The 20184-nt window shown below is 41.1% G+C and overlaps 1 protein-coding gene across 1 annotated transcript in view; it reads right to left on the bottom strand.

Moving 5' to 3' along the window:
- LOC145863586 (uncharacterized) overlaps positions 1 to 19163 on the bottom strand; it is a 30664-nt gene extending 11501 nt beyond the window's left edge. Inside the window, exon 1 of the mRNA XM_082968344.1 lies at positions 18577 to 19163. Coding sequence (XP_082824470.1) covers positions 18577 to 18919 — 343 coding nt within the window. The 5' untranslated portion in view covers positions 18920 to 19163. The remainder of the gene's footprint in view (positions 1 to 18576) is intronic.
- Positions 19164 to 20184: the final 1021 nt, after the last annotated feature.

Raw genomic sequence — 20184 nt, 5'->3', positions numbered from 1 at the left:
AGGTTTCTTCCTAGGTTTTTGGCCTTTCTAGGGAATTTTTCCTAGGGAGTTTTTCCTAGCCACCGTGCTTCTTTCACATGCATTGCTTGCTGTTTGGGGTTTTAGGCTGGGTTTCTGTACAGCACTTTGAGATATCAGCTGATGTACGAAGGGCTATATAAATACATTTGATTTGACATGATAGCCTGCTTGGAGTTTGACAAAAGGCACCTTAAGACTCTAAGACTATGAGAAACTAGATTCTCTGTCTTGATTAAACAAAGATTGAACTCTTTGGCCTGAATGCCAAGCATCACGTCTGGAGGAAACCTGGCACCATCCCTACGGTGAAGCATGGTGGTGGCAGCATCATGCTGTGAGGATGTTTTTCAGCAGCAGGGACTGGGAGACTAGTCAGGATCCAGGGAAATATTAACAGAGCAAAGTGCAGAGAGATCCTTGATGAAAGACCTGCTCCAGAGTGCTCAAGACCTCAGACTGGGGTGAAGGTTCACCGTCCAACAGGACAACGACCTTAAGCACACAGCAAAGACAACGCAGGAGTGGCTTCGGGATAAGTCTCTATATCCTTTAGTGGCCCAGCCAGAGCCCGGACTGGAACCTGATCTAACATCTCTGGAGAAACCTGAAAATAGCTGTGCAGTGACGTTCCCCATCCAACCTGACAGAGGGGTCTGAATACTTTCCGAATGCACTGTATACAGCAACACCTCCCCCATAGGCATTCCTGTCTTTTCTGTAGTTGTTATATTCCTGTATTGCTACTGCTGTATCAAAGGAATTATTTAAGTGAGTTTCAGAGATGAGCACTACAGCGCATTCCAAATTCAATAGGCAGGCTAGTAAACAAAAGTTTCCAAAGAAAAACTTTTCCAGAAAATGTCAAAACGTATAATGCCCGTCCAAGAGACTGTCGACCAATCGCATTTCACATTGTGATGCTGTGACACACAGTTCCTAAGCTAATTGTCACAAAATCTCTTTTAAAAGCCCGGGGGAACACAAGTAAGCTTCATTCACCAGAAGTTATGCATGCTAGCCAACGTTAGTCAGGAGGCTCTTTAGTCTATCTAGGCTAGGTAGGGCTGGGCGATATGGACAAAATGTTCACTATTTTTTTTTATTCAAAAAGTTGGTGAAGCAGCAACTGTACTGGAATGAGAACAATATAGATGCTACTTCGAGAACACAAACTCTCATCTTTCACAGCAAAGAGCAGGGAGTCCAGGGGATCACTGGAGGAGCAATGGAGGAAGCATTGTGGGATTCTCTTGGTGTGAGTACAGTTGTGCAGACTGAGTGGACGATGGTGAAGAACAGTGACTCTGTACAGTTGTGCAGACTGAGTGGACGATGGTGAAGAACAGTGACTCTGTACAGTTGGTGAGACTGAGTGGACGATGGTGAAGAACAGTGACTCTGTACAGTTGTGCAGACTGAGTGGACGATGGTGAAGAACAGTGACTCTGTACAGTTGGTGAGACTGAGTGGACGATGGTGAAGAACAGTGACTCTGTACAGTTGTTTAGACTGAGTGGATGATGGTGAAGAACAGTGACTCTGTACAGTTGTTTAGACTGAGTGGATGATGGTGAAGAACAGTGACTCTGTACAGTTGTGCAGACTGAGTGGACGATGGTGAAGAACAGTGACTCTGTACAGTTGGTGAGACTGAGTGGACGATGGTGAAGAACAGTGGAGTGAAAGGGGCTAAAGTTGGTAATGAACAGCAGTTTATGGTTGGAGTGGGAATCATCAGCAAGGATGGTTTTTTGGGTGACCCGTTAGAGGTCTCAAAGATGGTGAAGGATGAATTGGGTAAAGTGGAATCGGTTCGAGTGACCAGGAGCGGTATGATGCTGATTTCGTGTGTCAACAGCGCAAAAGGAGAAGCTCTGTGACTCAACAAGATGTGGACGTACGATGTGGAAGGCTATGACTTTCAGAGTAGGGCACCGGTTAAAAGTGTCATCTCTGGTGTTGCGTTGGACATAGAGGCTGGGTGGTTTAGGGAAAACATTCCAGGTATACGCACGTCAATAAAATGAATGATAGCAGGAAGATTTTACTGTCGTTTGGTGAACTGATTCTCCCATCTTATGTAAAACCTGGGTATGTGAGATATGCGGTGAGACCCTATGTACAGAAGCCGCTGCGGTGTTACAATTGTAAAAGTTTGGACACGTGGCAAGTGTTTGTCCAAGGAATAAATATGTCGTAGTTGAAGAGTCAGATGAAGCATGTTGTTGTAATTGTGATGGAATCACGTTCCCAAGATCCTGGAGTGCCCTGTACGGATGAAGGATGTCACAGTAGCTAGGATCAGGCCCATCCAGCAGGTGTCCTATGTGCAGGCAGTGAAAATAGCTGAAGGAGTGAGTAGAGAGAAGGTAGTGGATGTCCCACAGTCTGCAGTGAAGCCATGCAGGAGAAGGATCCCAACACACCAATAGTGTAGAAGGTGGACTGAGTTGTGTTTATAGCGCAAGTGAGAAATTGCACTAGTCAAACTGTTTATTTTGTATTCTATAATTTTAATTAGAATGATTTGTTCTTTAAAAAAAAAATGTTTTGGGGGTATTTTTTACAACCCCGTACAGTAGGTGGCAGCAATACACCTGATGAGTGTAGTCTGACAATAAACCTCAGCGAAGAAGAAGTCATGGTAAGAACCAAAGTGTTGGTCAGTGTTTCCAGATGACCCTAATTAGATGTTACATTACATGTTTTCTTACTTCATGTAGCCGGCTAGCTAGCCAACATATTCAAACTTCTTATTCCTCTCTGATAAGATACCGCTGCACAAACATGCTTATCTATGCCTACACCAGCACTGGCACCAGGCAGTATTAGCCAGCTACGTTTGACTCTTAATACATTTAGCAAGCTAGCTAGCGATTAGCATTAGCAGCTAACATTATTTTAGCAACACCTTGCTAAGAAAAGACAAATGTTTGCCTTCAATGTAATGGCATGAAAATAATTGCCAGAATATTATACAATGACTTATCAACAGCTCTAACAATTTGACCCCCACAGGAAATCTTCACTGGCAGTTACAGAAAGACCCATTTACCATCTAGCCATTGATTCTTGAAGAATATAACTTATAAATGCCTCAAATGATTCAACTGTATTACCCCATCAGAAAGAAAAACATGAGCTCGTATAAGGCCACTGTTTGTAAACCAATACTATATGGCTGAGGAGTAGGGTCGATCCAAGCGTTCTGACCTCACAAAGACAGTAAAGCAAAGACTAAGCGAACTGGCTACCGTTGGATAGCTTGCTAGACACAAATGAGAAAAACCTCACTCTTACCATTTTACTTGCCCTAGCAGAGCTGGTTAGGCTGTTTTCATGTTATCCAGAGCGTTGGTGACTAACTGTGCTGCTCGCAACAATTTAATTTGAGCTTTTTTTTTTACGTTTACTGACACCTGGACATATTCAACGGGTGTTGAGCGCTAGTAAATTCTTCAGTTATTCTAAGCTCCGGTACACTCAGACGAGAGTGCTCTGAAATCGGAGTAGAGAGCCAGAGCGAATTTAGGAACGCACCCGAATTAACAATGTCCACTGAGAAAGCACACGACCCCTTGGCTAAGAATGATGTGAATAATCAAGTCAATAAACGTTGGGTAGTTAGTTAGAATATAGTTAATATACTGGTAAGTTTGATGTATAAGTAGCCAACTAACGTTAGGTAGCTACAGTTGAAGTCGGAAGTTTACATACACTTTAGCCAAATACATTTAAACTCAGTTTTTCACAATTCCTGACATTTAATCCTAGTAAAAATTCCATGCCTTAGGTCAGTTAGGATCACCACTTTATTTTAAGAATGTGAAATGTCAGAATAATAGTAGAGAGAATGATTTATTTCAGCTTTTATTTCTTTCATCACATTCCCAGTGGGTCAGAAGTTTACATACACTCAATTAGTATTTGGTAACATTGCCTTTAAATTGTTTAACTTGGGTCAAACATTTCTGGTAGCCTTCCACAAGCTTCCCACAATAAGTTGGGTGAATTTTGGCCCATTCCTCCTGACAGAGCTGGTGTAACGGAGACAGTTTTGCAGGCCTCCTTGCTCACACACGCTTTTCAGTTCTGCCCACACATTTTCTATGGGATTGAGGTCAGGGCTTTGTGATGGCCACTCCAAGACTTTGACTTTGTTGTCCTTAAGCCATTTTGCCACAACTTTGGAAGTATGCTTGGGATCATTGTCCATTTGGAAGACCCATTTGCGACCAAGCTTTAACCTCCTGACTGATGTCTTGAGATGTTGCTTCAATATATATTTGTGAAGTGCACCAGTCCCTCCTGCAGCAAAGCACCCCCACAACATGATGCTGCCACCCCCGCGCTTCACGGTTGGGATGGTGTTCTTCGGTTTGCAAGCCTCCCCCTTTTCCTCGAAACATAACAATGGTCATTATGGCCAAACAGTTCTATTTTTGTTTCATCAGACCAGATGACATCTCTCCAAAAAGTACAATCTTTGTCCCCACGTGCAGTTGCAAACCATAGTCTGACTTTTTTATGGCGGTTTTGGAGCAGTGTCTTCTTCCTTGCTGAGCGGCCTTTCAGGTTATGTTGATATTGGGGGGTCATTTTACTGTGAACATAGATACTTTTGTACCCGTTTCCTCCAGCATCTTCACAAGGTCCTTTGCTGTTGTTCTGGGATTGATTTGCACTTTTCGCACCAAAGTACATTCATCTCATCTCTTCCTGAGCGGTATGACGGCTGCGTGGTCCCATGGTGTTCATACTTGCGTACTATTGTTTGTACAGATGAACATGAACCAGACTTGTGAAGGTCCACCATTTTTTTCCTGAGGTCTTGGCTGATTTCTTTAGATTTTCCCATGATGTCAAACAAAGAGGCACTGAGTTTCAAGGTAGGCCTTGAAATACATCCACAGGTACACCTCAAATTGACTAAAATGATGTCAATAAGCCTATCAGAAGCTTCTAAAGCCATGACATTATTTTCTGGAATTTTCCAAGCTGTTTAAAGGCACAGTCAACTTAGTGTATGTAAACTTCTGACCCACTGGAATTGTGATACAGTGAATTATAAGTGAAATAATCTGTAAACAATTGTTGGAAAAACTACTTGTGTCATGCACAAAGTAGATGTCCTAACCGACTTGTCAAAACTATAGTTTGTTAACAAACAATTTGTGGAGTGATTGAAAAACAAGTTTTTATGACTCCAACCTAAGTGTATGTAAACTTCTGACTTCAACTGTAGCTGACATACTGGTACATACTGCTGTAAAGATATGCTATGCGGTTTGTAAGGATAACGTAGCCAACATATCGTTACATTGCTCAACATTCTCTTAACATTTGTCATAATTAGTTAAAGCAGTTCATTTGAATCCACTCTTGTCGGACTTCGGCTGCATATTTTCCACAATTTTTTCAAACCTGAAAATAGTTGAAGCCCCGCCCATTTCCTGAAGAATTGCATTATGGGCCCTAAAAGCACAGAAAGAGTGTCCTCTGCATATATACTTCGTATTTTGGCGACTGTAGTATGACATCCGGGAACTTTTGGCATACTAACTATATCCATACTATGACAAATAAGCATAATATATAGTATGGTTAGTATGAGTAGTCGAACACAGCTCAAGTCTCTGGGCAGCCATTTTGTTTCTGTTTTAAAACTAGGTTGCCCCTTTAAAAAAGCCACACAATCAACCAACCAATCTGCAGTCCAAACAATAACAAAGCTGTAATTCCACCACTGTTTTGGTAATAAGATGATGGATGGGGCTGGAGAAATGTAACTACTCTCAAATTCATAGACAGACCTATGGATGCAAGGACTGACCATCCATGATATCAACATTATAGTTTTAACCATGTTGAGGCTATACAGTGTTGATTACATTGTTTCTAAACATTGGAGTAAAAAAAGCTTATTTGGGGATCTGATGGGGTACAACAGTTGAACTAAGCTCATGAGACATGTGTTATATTCTTCAAGAACCAATGGCTATAATTAAATAATTTGAAAGAAAAAAAAATTGATGTAGCCATTACAGATTTCCCCTTTAACACCTCAGTTTAACAACTGTAGAGTTTGTGCCTCTGTTTTTAAAACAGTACTTACGAGTGTTAATCAGGGCCCGTTCATCGTTAGAACCATTGGACGCCTTATGATGCCCTTGGGAAACCGGGCCCAGATATCCAGTTTCTTCCTCTTCTTCCTTCTTCGATGTGACAGTCATCTCCTCTTTCACTCCAAAAACTGCATCCTCCTCCTCCTTCACTCTGAACGTGTCTTCCTCTTCTTTTACTGTAACATCCTCCTCCTCTTTCACTCTGAACGCGTCTTCCTCTTCTTTAACTGAAACGTCTTTCTCTTCTTCTTTCACGGTAACAGCCTCACCCTCTACTTGTTTTTGTATTGTAACAGCCTCCTCTTCCTCCTCCTCTTTGACGAGAGCTTCTTTCTCCGTCCAGCAGGCCTCGTCTTCTTTAGCAGGAGGAGAGTAGCTTTGTGAGCGCATGGTCGGAGATGTTAGCTAGCTAGGCTAATGCTAACTTAACCAGCCCGCTAGCTGACTAATAACAACAACACCGTAAATATGAAACTAAATCTGATAACTAACTAGACGACAGAAGTGGGTTTAAAACACTGTGGCTAATATACACGAAAACGCCTAAAGAGCTTTATTGGTTCGGCTATTTTGTCTAGCAAGCTACAGAGTTGGCTGAATAACTGTTGCTGCTGTTTAAAGAAGCGTTCCGTCCACTACATTATACGTCACACCAACAGCATTACCTTAAATTCCCAGACCGCCATCTGCTGACTGGAGTGGGTAACACAGTAGAGTAAAATGTTAATTTTATTGTCAGACAAAAAGTTAAAGTGTAGGAAGCATGAGTTTTTACTCACCAGTGTAACAACACAGTGTGGTTAAAGACTTACTAAGCTAGTTGTAGTCACGATATGGTTACCTATAAGTACAAACAGCTATGTTTTTGCATTATTACAAATGTATTAACTTATTTCGGGAAATCTTCTAAACTACCCACAATGCACTATTTCCCAACGTCATATGTATTATCAACTCTATGCTACCGAGTTTGTATGCCAGTGTAAAGGTGAAATGAAGTTACATTTAAAAAATGTATTTAACCAGGCAAGCCAGCTAAGAACAAATTTGTATTTACAATGACCGACCTACCCCTGCCAAACCCTAACCCAGACGATGCTGGGCCACTGTGCGTTGCCCTATGGGACTCCCTATCACGGCCTGTTATGATACAGCCTAGTTTTGAACCAGGGTCTGTAGTGACGCCTCTAGCACTGAGATGCAGTACCTTAGACTGCTGCTCGTGTCTTTACATTACAGTCAGTGATAAAGGATGTGATTCTGGGTAATCCAAAGCAGATTTATGGAGAATTTGGAAATTGAGTGGTCCTGGGATAGAAATGTATGAAGTTGACATTAGATCATAAACCATCCACCTTTTAAATCATACATTAGCAATTTATGTTTTAGTAACTTCTGTTGTTGGTTTGGCGTCAAATAAGCCTCTCTTTATATGTTATTTGCCGAATCTCAGTTTTCCATGTGGGTTTTATGCTAAAGTTCCCTCTTTCAAGTTGGTGGCAAACTGGAAAATGCATCTTCTTTAGGAGTGCTATTTATATCCTGATCATTCATCCACACTGCATCTTCTTTAGGAGTGCTATTTATATCCTGTCGACTACTGATCGTTCATCCACACTGCATCTTCTTTAGGAGTGCTATTTATATCCTGATCATTCATCCACACTGCATCTTCTTTAGGAGTGCTATTTATATCCTGATCATTCATCCACACTGCATCTTCTTTAGGAGTGCTATTTATATCCTGATCATTCATCCACACTGCATCTTCTTTAGGAGTGCTATTTATATCCTGTCACTACAGATCATTCATCCACACTGCATCTTCTTTAGGAGTGCTATTTATATCCTGTCGACTACTGATCATTCATCCTCACTGCATCTTCTTTAGGAGTGCTATTTATATTCTGATCATTCATCCACACTGTGTGTCTCATCAATGCAGGTAATTTATGACATGTATAAAGTATGTGTTTTATAAACTCATGAACACCAGCCAGTTTATCAGCCCGGTTCTGTTAGTTTAGGTGGATTATACTTCTTCACCACCAGAGGGGGACATTGAGTAATATTTCAGGTTAATTTGATATATTTTGATACTAAAATGGATGACAGTTTATTCTGATGTTGTGAATATGAGATTACACATGGAAACTATGTATTTATTTTATTATAGTAAATTAGGAATTATTAGGAATTGTTAAATCCACTATACGATCACAATAACTTTGACAGACATCTTGATTGTTTTTTGTTAGTATATTATAGGGCAGATTTATGGAGAATTGCTGTGGGAGTGCTGTTTATATCCCGTCACTACTGATCATTCATCCATACTGTGTGTGTCCCATCATTTCAGCTTTGGAAATAAATGAACTATCCATCCATTGCTCCTTCCTGTGTTGACTCACTGACTTGAGAGACGGGAACAGGAAGGTCACACTAGGTTGATATCTAGCTCAAGCTTGCAAACGTTAACCACACCTTTCCATGTACTGTGTATTTGATCAAACAACCACCTGATTGTTTTGGTATTGGGCTTGTTCGACATTGCAGGCGACTGCAGACTGACTGATCTACAAATCACTATACATCATAAATAACTACTCATTATTATTTATAAATCAGTCAGCCAGTCACCATTTACCCACAATGCAGCATGGATTTCATGCTCTCGAACACGGCCAGTGGTTTAGTAGATGACATAAAGGCTACGGTATGGGACGTCATCTATAATAATGACATAAAGGCTATGCTGCTACGTGCTACGGTGTGGGATGTCATCTATAATAATGACATAAAGGCTACGCTGCTACGGTGTGGGATGTCATCTATAATAATGACATAAAGGCTATGCTGCTACGGTGTGGGATGTCATCTATAATAATGACATAAAGGCTATGCAGCTACAGTGTGGGATGTCATCTATAATAATGACATAAAGGCTATGCTGCTACGGTGTGGGACGTCATCTATAATAATGACATAAAGGCTATGCTGCTACGGTGTGGGACGTCATCTATAATAATGACATAAAGGCTATGCTGCTACGGTGTGGGATGTCATCTATAATAATGACATAAAGGCTATGCTGCTACGGTGTGGGACGTCATCTATAATAATGACATAAAGGCTATGCTGCTACGGTGTGGGAGGTCATCTATAATAATGACATAAAGGCTATGCTGCTACGGTGTGGGATGTCATCTATAATAATGACATAAAGGCTATGCTACTACGGTGTGGGATGTCATCTATAATAATGACTTAAAGGCTATGCTGCTACGGTGTGGGACGTCATCTATAATAATGACATAAAGGCTATGCTGCTACGGTGTGGGATGTCATCTATAATAATGACATAAAGGCTATGCTGCTACGGTGTGGGATGTCATCTATAATAATGACATAAAGGCTATGCTGCTACGGTGTGGGACGTCATCTATAATAATGACATAAAGGCTGTGCTGCTACGTATAAAAATGTGTCTGTTCTAAATTCTGTGATTTTCCCTGCCATCATTCTGTATGTCTCTTCTGATCTGCAGTCATGTTTTAGTTGGGTTTTGTTATTTAGGTTCTAACTGGTCTCCATTAGTTGGGCTCCAGCTCGCTGACCATAGCCGTGCTGATTGGCTGCGCTGGTTAGGCTAATAGCTAGTTGGCTAAATAGCTAACGTTAGCTGGCTGGCTAAGATAACGGCATATAGCTAACATTCTTTGATTAGATGGCGTTATGTATTTCCAAAACGTTGGTTTACTTTAATCACTCAAGTCATGAGTGCAAACGATTGGTTTAATTTGAAGTTCTACATTTGAAGTTATTTCTGTCGTAGTTTACATCATAGGGAATAGGCTGGTCCTCCACACTACATCACACCTGACTTTATCATTCTTCTGAATTCTTATTGGTTTTATGTAATAACTCCAAAAATAGAACAGTGAGGTGTAACTTTGCATTGGGACTTAAAACAATTTTTGGGAAAAATATTTTATTTGATCTTTTATAAACTTTACCATAACCTAACCATTTTATTTCTCTCCGTCACCCACTTTACATGTGTAGATAATAAAGCATTTTACCTTTCCACTGCGTTAACAATGGAGGATTGGTTGATTTCCAGTTTAAGTATTTAAGATGATTAACGAGAAAAGTATTGTCCAACCATCGGGTGCGCTTGTTTCATGCGCATCAAAGGTGAGGGTGAATTTCAGATGTTCACTGCTTGTATTGATGAAGGAGTGGAATCGATGAAGTTCCTCTGCTGTCCCCTGGAATAGATGGAACACGTCATCAATGATGCCTTTTTCAGAGCCTGGTGAGGTGCTAGAATGGATTGTTAGGGCTGACAATCACATTCTTCTCTAACAACCCCACATGCAGATTGGCATAATTTAGGGTGACCAAATTTTTGTTTTCCAAAAAGAGGACATGTCCGGGAAAAAGAGGACGTATGGTCACCCTACTGTAAATGCAATATATTTGGAAAAAATCCCATTTGGAGTGTTTTTTAACTTCGACTAATTTACTTTGCACGCCACCATTCTTCCAATCAAAATACTGAATAAACAGAGGGAATATTTTCACAGCACCGTGATTGCTCCCATCAGTAGAAACACCACAGTAAGGTATGTCTTCTAGTGCTTTCTGAGCTATGTCGACAGAATGTGGTGCTATCACAGCGTTAACAATTGCTTCGGTCTTAGTACGAGCGCTTGAAAAAGGTCAAAGCAATGCAAAACCCCCAAAACGCACACAACGAATGGAGACTGTAGGAAGCAAAAGCCGAAACCCGGACATTTTGGGCGATTTAGAAATCCCGGCCGGACGCATTTTTTTAGGTCCAAAAAGAGGACATGTCCGGGAAAAAGAGGACGTATGGTCACCCTACATAATTAGATGCTATTTTTAAACTACAATGACCATAATGCACTGCGTGCCTACTTGTCTTGTCTGTGTTTATTTTACACCTGCTATGTAAAAGAGACAGAAGAATGCACGATGGTCAATGCTTTCTGGGATCCTTGGGACATCCCTACCCTAAACCCTAACCTTAACCCCTACCTTAACCATTTTAAATGTCAACTTCAACGGGCTAGGGACGTCCCAAGGATGTATCTCTACCTGAAAATACATGATCTAAGTGATTGATAGTTGGTATTCAGCAGTCATAAAGCCTTATTTACTTTAATGAACTACTAAAATAGTGATTTTGTCAGACAGCAGCTCTACACTTTATTGACTGACTGATCCATTCATCCTTCCATCCCTCCTCAGCCTTCCTCTCCTCTGAAGACCCAGTGAGGGTGGAGCTCAGTCAGAGAGCTGTTGAGGGACTGGTTAGGAAGAACACTTCTACAGCCAGAGGTGAGAGGTCACACATGGTTTAGATGGTAAATATTTATGTCCCCTTAGTGGTTCATCACGTCAGCAAAAGGGAATATGTTCCATCACCTATATTTATTTACATTAGTGCAAATTGTCCTCTGATATGGGTGTAATTTCTCACCCCTTTTGGCTGTATGAAAGTTAATTTCCCCTCAGGCACACACATTTGTTCTTTGTTATTACCCGAGCCACTGCCTGTTCAGCCTGCTATCATCCAGAAGGCGAGGTCAGTACAGGTGCATCAAAGCTGAGACCGAAAGACAGAAAAACAGCTTCTATCTCAAGGCCATCAGACTGTTAAACAGGCATCACTAACACAGTGAGGCTGAAAAACAGCTTCTATCTCCAGGCCATCAGACTGTTAAACAGGCATCACTAACACAGAGAGGCTGAAAAACAGCTTCTATCTCCAGGCCATCAGACTGTTAAACAGGCATCATGAAATCATTGGCCCTTTAATAATGTTTACATATCATTTCTCATCTCATATGTATAAACTGTATCTCAGTCTATGCTGCTCTGACATTGTTTATCCATATATTTATATATTCCTAATTCCATTCCTTACCTTAGATTTGTGTGTATTAGGTATTTGTTGTGAAATTGTTAGATATTAATTGTTAGATATTGCTGCACTGTGGGAACTAGAAGGACAAGCATTTCACTACACCTGCAATAACATCTGCTGAACCCCTGTATGTGACCAACAACATTTGATTTCTGAAGGTAATTTGTGTCAAATGTACCTTTCCCCACTCATTCACCCCATCTCTTTACATTGCTTATGCATATTCAGTGGCCTGACTGCGTCCAGACTATGTCAAAGGCCCATCCTGGTAGATCTGAACCTAATGCAGCTTGGATAGATCAGATGACAGAAGTCACATTTAGGTGCCAGGTGTAACTGAGGCCATAGATGCTCCATATCCATTACTTTGAGTGTTTTACATAATATGACTAAATGTGTTTCTGTGTTGCAGGGGCAGTCAAGAAATGGAACAGCAAGGCCACAGAACATGACATAAGCAGAGCTATGGGAGACCACTTCAAGCCCCTGGTAGAGCCGGGGGTGGTGTTTACCACTCCACCACGCCTTCAGCAGGCTGGAAAAGTGGGATTGATCTAGTTGATCCATTTGTTTGTTTCAGTTTTCAGTAGGTGAATCCTTTGACGTATTGTTGATTTCAACATTTTTCATTTTCAACAAATGAACTGGGTTGGTTGAAAAGTGATACTAAACGTACATACAGCACTATTATGACAGAGGAAGATACACTGAATTTATTCTTTATCATGTATTTGTTCATTGATTTTGAGTCTGTTGATTGGTCAGTCATTGGGTTAATTTGTTTCGCAATATGTTCAAACCAAGCTTTATTTATACAGCACATTTCAGACATGGATCCAACACAATGGCTTCATAGGAAAAAACTAAAATAAACAATTATTTACCACAACAAACATAAGTGGATAAAAAACAGAAGGTTAACTGAAAGATGGAAATCCCATCGATTAAAATACTAAGAATTGGATGCAACATCCAACCCAAAATATAACTTGTTTTTTAGGAGGGGTTCTGAAAGACACTATGGGGGTGTCCACTGAAAGTTGACTAGTAACAACAACTGGGACCTAAAAGACACCCACCATGAGACCCACTAAATCTGCCCAAGAAGAGGAAAACTAAAGAAAAACCCACACCAAACTTAAAGACAGGAAGTAAACCAAAAAGGTGGAGCAACTAAAGGTGTTGACTCTCCACATGTATCAAGACAACTGGAGCACTGGGCCAGACACTCTTAAATAGAACCTGGACCAGCTCAGGTGAAACACCTTCCCACTAACGAGATGGACAAGCCAGCACAGGTGTAACACATACTGACTAACGAGGTGACACCAATCAGTGCGTCCTACGTGCTAACGAGCTAGACGTGCTAACGGGCTAAACATGCTAACGAGCTATACGTGCTAACGAGCTAGACATGCTAACGAGCTAGACGTGCTAAAGTCCAACATCAAAACATAAATGGAAAAACCAAAGCGTGTAACACCTTCCCACCTAAGGCAACAAATATAACCTATAAGTTTGTTCACCTCCATTTCACATTATAATCAACTACAATGCTTCACCTTAACCAATATAAACATGGTGTCTAAAGGCTGTCAACATTTAAAAACAAGAAGAAAAAAAAATATATTTCTAAATAATAATATACAATCCTATTATTTTTTTCAAATTTTTCTTTCTATAGAAAATAAAACTAAAACTCACTTAAAACTTAAAACTTGCTTCTAATCCACTTTTTATTTAACCTTAGGCAGTTAATAAATTCTTATTTTCAATGACGGCCTAGGAACAGTGGGTTAACTGCCTTGTTCAGGGGCAGAACGACAGATTTGTACCTTGTCAGCTCGGGGATTCAATCCAGCAACCTTTCGGTTACTAGTCCAACGCTCTAACCACTAGGCTACCTGAAAGTACATTGAAATTAAGTTGTTGTTTTCAAGTAATTTAAAAAACGACCAACCAACGAATATTGGACATCGGGCATAGTCTTTTTTTCAAAGACATTTTGCTAGGTGGGATCGCCCCAATGTCAAAACACAGTTTTAACGTGTCCAAATCAATAACCAATATGTAGAAACAGTTTGTCATAGATTGAAAACCTAAACATAACATGTGGTATATACACAAACATCTGCCACAATAATCATATTATTTCCCTCATTAAAATGCAAATCAATTTATAACATTTTTGACATGCGTTTTTCAGGATTTTTGTTGTTGTTATTCTGTCTCTCACTGTTCAAATAAACCTACCATTAAAATTATAGACTGATCACTTCTTTGTCAGGCAAACGTACAAAATCAGCAGGGGATCAAATACTTTTTTCACTCACTGTACGTTTAGTGCCTTGAGCGTGATTGAGCTGCACCCGTGACCAGATCGGAAACTGGATTGCACAGCGGAGAAGGTACGGTGGGATTCAAAATGGTCAGTGATCTGTTTGTTAACTTGACTTTCGAAGACTTAGAAAGGCAGGGCAGGATGGATATAGGTCTGTAACAGTTTGGGTCTAGAGTGTCACCCCCTTTGAAGAGGGGGATGACCGCGGAAGCATTCCAATCTTTAGGAATCTCGGACGATACGAAAGAGAAGTTGAACAGACTAGTAATAGGGGTTTCCACAATGGCGGCGGATAATTTTAGAAAGAGAGGGTCCAGATTGTCAAGCCCAGCTGATTTGTACGGGTCCAGGTTTTGCAACTCTTTCAGAACATCAGCTATCTGGATTTGGGTGAAGGAGAAGCTGGGGAGGCTTGGGGAAGTAGCTTCGGGGGGTGGGGAGCTGTTAGTGCAGTACGCCACAGGATGTTTTTGTGCTGGTCAAGGGCAGTCAGGTCTGGAGTGAACCAAGGGCTATATCTGTTCTTAGTTCTACATTTTTTGAAAGGGGCATGCTTATTTAAGGTGGTGAGGAAATTATAATTAAAGAATAACCAGGCATCCTCTACTGACAGGATGAGGTCAATATCCTTCCAGGAGACTCGGGCCAGGTAGATTACAAATGCCTGCTTGCAGAAGTGTTTTGGGAGCGTTTGACAGTGATGAGGGGTGGTCGTTTGACTGCAGACCCATAACGGATGCAGGCAATGAGGCAGTGATCGCTGAGATCATGATTGAAAACAGCAGAGGTGTATTTGGAGGGCAAGTTGGTCAGGATAATATCAGCGAGGGTGCCCATGTTTACGGATTGAGGGTTGTACCTGGTGGGTTCCTTGATAATTTGTGTGAGATTGAGGGCATCTAGCTTGGATTGTTGGACGGCCGGGGTGTTAAGGATATCCCAGTTTAGGTCACCTAACAGAATAAACTCTGAAGATAGATGGGGGGCAATCAATTCATAATAATGTAGTTGGGTATGAAAATGTCTGAATTTTTGGTGGCCTTCGAAGCCAAGATTCAGACACGACATCAGGGTTGGCGGAGTGTGCTAAAGCAGTGAGTAAAACAAACTTAGGGAGGAGGCTTCTGATGTTAACATGCATGAAACCAAGGCTTGTTCGATTACAGAAGTCAACAAATGAGAGTGCCTGGGGACACGCGGGGCCTGGGTTCGCCTCCACATCACCCGAGGAACAGAGGAGGAGTAGGATGAGAGTAAGGCTAAAGGCTAGCAAAACTGGTCATCTAGTGCGTTGGGGACAGAGAGTAAAAGGAGCAGATTTCTGGGCGTGGTAGAATAGATTCAGGGCATAATGTGCAGACAGGGGTATGGTGGGGTGTGGGTACAGTGGAGGTTACCCCGTGCACCGAGTGATGGTAAGAGAGGTTTCATCTCTGAACATGCTGGTTATACTGGGTGAGGTCACCGCATGTGTGGGAGGTGGGACAAAGGAGGTATCTAAGGCATGTACAGTGGGACTAGGGGCTCCGCAGTAAACTAAAACAATGATAACTATCCTAAACAACAGTATACATGGCATATTGACATTTGAGAGAGACATAGAGCGAGGCATAAAGCAATCACAGGTGTTGATTGGGAGAGCTAGCTAAGACAACAACGGGTAAGACAACAACAGTTAATCAGCTAAGACAACAACAACAGGTAAAATGGTGATGAATGGGCAGAGAGGGTCGATTAACTACACACAGGGCCTGAGTTCGGGCTAGGGCCAACAGATAAACAAAGGTAAACCAAGTGGAGATAAATGAACAGTCCAGCAGGCATCAGCTATGTAGCTAAGTGATCATAGGGTCCAGTGTACAGCAATAGATGGAACAGGGAAGCCGCGGGGTAGTCGTTGCTATGCTAGCAAGCGGGAGACACAGCGTTTAAAGTTAGCAGGCCGGGGTAAGTGGAAGCATCTGCTCCAATGTCCGGCAAAGGCCGGTTGAGGACCAGTCGCGGTGGTACGGCGGGGCGCCATGTCGACGAAGGGACCGGGCCAGATGGCGAAAGAGGTATTGTAGTTGTGGTAAATTCGTTTGCAATCCGGGTCATGTGCCTGGCTCAGGGCTAGCTTCGGGGCTGAGTCACTCAGTGGCAGCTAGCTAGCTGTGATGATCAGGGGTAAAGGTCCAGGGTTTACGGCAGGATTCCGGCGTTTTAGTGGAGAAAAACAGTCCGAGGCTGGCAGGTATTATCCAGGCTAAAAGCGGCTGGTGCCTGAGCAGAGGGTAAAGGCCGCTAGCAGTGGCTAACAATGACTAAATAGCTAGTAGCTAATTAGCTGGCTAGCCTCTGATGAATGTTTTGGCTATAAGGTCTAAAAAAAAAAGAGAGAAAAATAGCAGATCCGTGTCACATTGAGTGAGGTGGGTAACCGGAAGATATATTTAATTTAAAAATAGAAAAAGAGATTGAAAAGTCAATTGGAATATATACAAAAAAATACAAAAAAGAAAACGAGAGGATGACAAAAAACGTATGCACTGCTACGCCATCTTGGGGGAAAAAAACAAAGTAAACTAAGTGTTGGCGAAATTGGCCCATAACTTCACCTAACAATAACATAGACCTACTGTAGGACCCATAACTTCACCTAATAACAACATAGACCTACTGTAGGACCCATAACTTCACCTAACAATAACATAGACCTACTGTAGGACCCATAACTTCACCTAACAATAACATTGACCTACTGTAGGACCCATAACTTCACCTAACAATAACATTGACCTACTGTAGGACCCATAATTCACCAAACAACAACATAGACCTACTGTAGGACCCATAACTTCACCTAACAACATAGACCTACTGTAGGACCCATAACTTCACCTAACAACAACATAGACCTACTGTAGGACCCATAATTCACCAAACAACAACATAGACCTACTGTAGGACCCATAACTTCACCTAACAACATAGACCTACTGTAGGACCCATAACTTCACCTAACAATAACATAGACCTACAGTAGGACCCATAACTTCACCAAACAATAACATCGACCTACAGTAGGACCCATAACTTCACCAAACAATAACATAGACCTACTGTAGGACCCATAACTTCACCTAACAATAACATAGACCTACTGTAGGACCCATAACTTCACCTAACAACAACATAACATATACAGGGTCCTACAGTAGATCTATGTCCCTGTATTGCTACTGCTGTATGAAAGGAATTATCTAAATGAGTTTCAGAGATGAACAGTACAGTGCATTCCAAATTCAATAGGCAGGCAAGTAAACAAAAACGTTTTCAAATAAAAACTATTCCAGAAAATGTCAAAGTGTATATAACGACCGTCCAAGAGACTGTCGACCAATCGCGTTCACATTGTCATGCTGTGACACGCAGTTCCTAAGCTAATTCTCACCAAATTCCTTTTTAAAGTCAGGGTATGAGTCGAGAAACATTCCTATTTTCCTTGAAAGTATCGCAATTGAGAATCGATTCACATTTAGATGGAATGCTGCCAGAGCCAGTCTACCTCTGAAAATAACATACAGTCCTTGGACCTTGAGGAGTAACGGGGGCAGCAATCAGCAGTAGAAACAATAACAAAGCGTACTCCCTGCCCGTTTCAGTAAAAAGCTGAGGGATGGGGCTGGAGAAATGTAACCATCCATGATATCAACATTCTAGTTTTAACCATGTTTTGAGGATATACAGTGTTTGTTTATATTTACTGATAAACATTGGAGTAAATAAAAGCTTATATTTTGGGTTCTGATGGGGTACGACAGTTGAACTAAGCTCATGAGGCATTTATAAGTGATTTATTCAAGAAACAATGGGTACATATCATTAATGTATAAGTCCCAAAATGGATGTAACAACTGCTGATTGCCCCTTTAAGAGAACATCTTGGGCTAATCTAATAGGAGATATTGAGGACTACAGTATTTCAGGCATTGTCATTGGATGCATTTGATCAATTGTTAACGTTTTGTTGATGGTCCACTCTTGATGTTCTACACGTTACAGTGTAGCTTCAGCCATTCATACAGAACAACATTAAAGTGTAGAACCCCTTTACTGCATATTGGTTCAACGACTGCAGAGACGGTACTTACTGGTGTTAAACAGATCTCCAACCTCCTCTTCTACCTCCTTCTCCTCTTTCAATGTGACAGTAATCTCCCCCTCCTCCTCTTTCACTCCAAAAACTGCAACCTCCTCTTTCTCTTCCTCCTCTTCTTTTACTGTAACATCCTCCTCCTCTTTCACTCTGAACGCGTCTTTCTCTTCTTTCACTGAAACGTCTTTCTCTTCTTCTTTCACTGTAACAGCCTCACCCTCTACTTGTTTTTGTATTGTAACATCCTTCTCTTCCTCCTCCTCTTTCACTAGAGCTTCTTTCTCCATCCAGCAGACCTCCGCTTCTTTAGCAGGAGGCGAGTAGCTTAGTGAACTCATGGTCGGGGATGTTAGCTAGCTAGCATTAGCGACTAGCCTAGTTCTAAGCTAACTTAGCAAACCAGCTAGCTGACAAACAACGTAAATATATAATTAAATGGGCCAACAAGTACATAAGACAGAAGTGTGTTTAATACACAGCGACTAATATACACCAAAACAGTGTAAAGAGCGTGAATGTTGTAGCTATGTTTGCTAGAAAGCTACCGAGGTGTCTGACTAGCTGTTGTTGTTGAAGGAGCGTCCCGTCCACTAGATTATACGTCACACTGGCAGCATCGCCTGAACCTAAAAGACGCACATCGCCATCTGCTGACTGGAGGGGGCAACGCAGTTGAGGAACCAAACGTTTATTTTTCATTTATTTCAGAAAAGTTTAATATTATATTAAGTCGTTCAAAGAGAAGCATGTGTTGATTGATTCGTTTTTAATGAGTGAGAAATTAAAACAAACTTTACACCCACTACATATTTGCATGGAACCATACTTCTGACATGGATCATTTTGACCCCAGAGGCATATCTTTTATCATAGCCAAAATGTATTTTATTCAATTCTTCCACTTTTTCATGACTTTGTCAATCAACTGGTTGTTAATACATCTAAATCATGGTTTAGTGTTTCTGTATCAATATGGACTTTTAACAAATTCAAATCCTTTGGAGTCATTTTGACCCCAGCCAAAAGCACCTTTGATAAATAGGACGTTTATTTCAAATCAAAATCACATTTTATTGGTCACATCACATGTTGAGCAGATGTTATTGCGGGTGTAGCAAAATGCTTGTGTTTCTAGCTCAGACAGTGCAGTAATATCTAACAAATAATGTCTAACAATTTGACAACATATACCCAATACACAAATCTAAGTATTTGAATCTAGGTTTCTCTGTAGATATGACAAATCTGTTGTTCTGCCCCTGAACAAGGCAGTTAACCCACTGTTCATAGGCTGTCATTGAAAATAATAATTTGTTCTTAACTGACTTGCCTAGTTAAATAAAGGTTAACATTTTTTGTTGTTGAAAACTCTACACAATCCCAAAGCAGGTTTTTAGACATTTTTACAAATGTACTTAAGTATTCAGACCCTTTGCTATGAGACTCGAAATTGAGTTCAGATGCATCCTGATTCCATTAATCATCCTTGAGATGTTTCTACAACTTGATTGGAGTCCACCTGTGGTAAATTAAATTGGTTGGACATGATTTAGAAAGGCACACACCTCTCTATATAAGGTTCACAGTGCATGTCAGAGCAAAA

Source organism: Salmo salar, chromosome 02 (genome assembly GCF_965601325.2).
Source record: "Salmo salar chromosome 02, fSalSal1, whole genome shotgun sequence".
Taxonomy (NCBI): Eukaryota; Metazoa; Chordata; class Actinopteri; order Salmoniformes; family Salmonidae; genus Salmo; species Salmo salar.
This window is presented reverse-complemented; position numbering and strand designations above follow the sequence as displayed.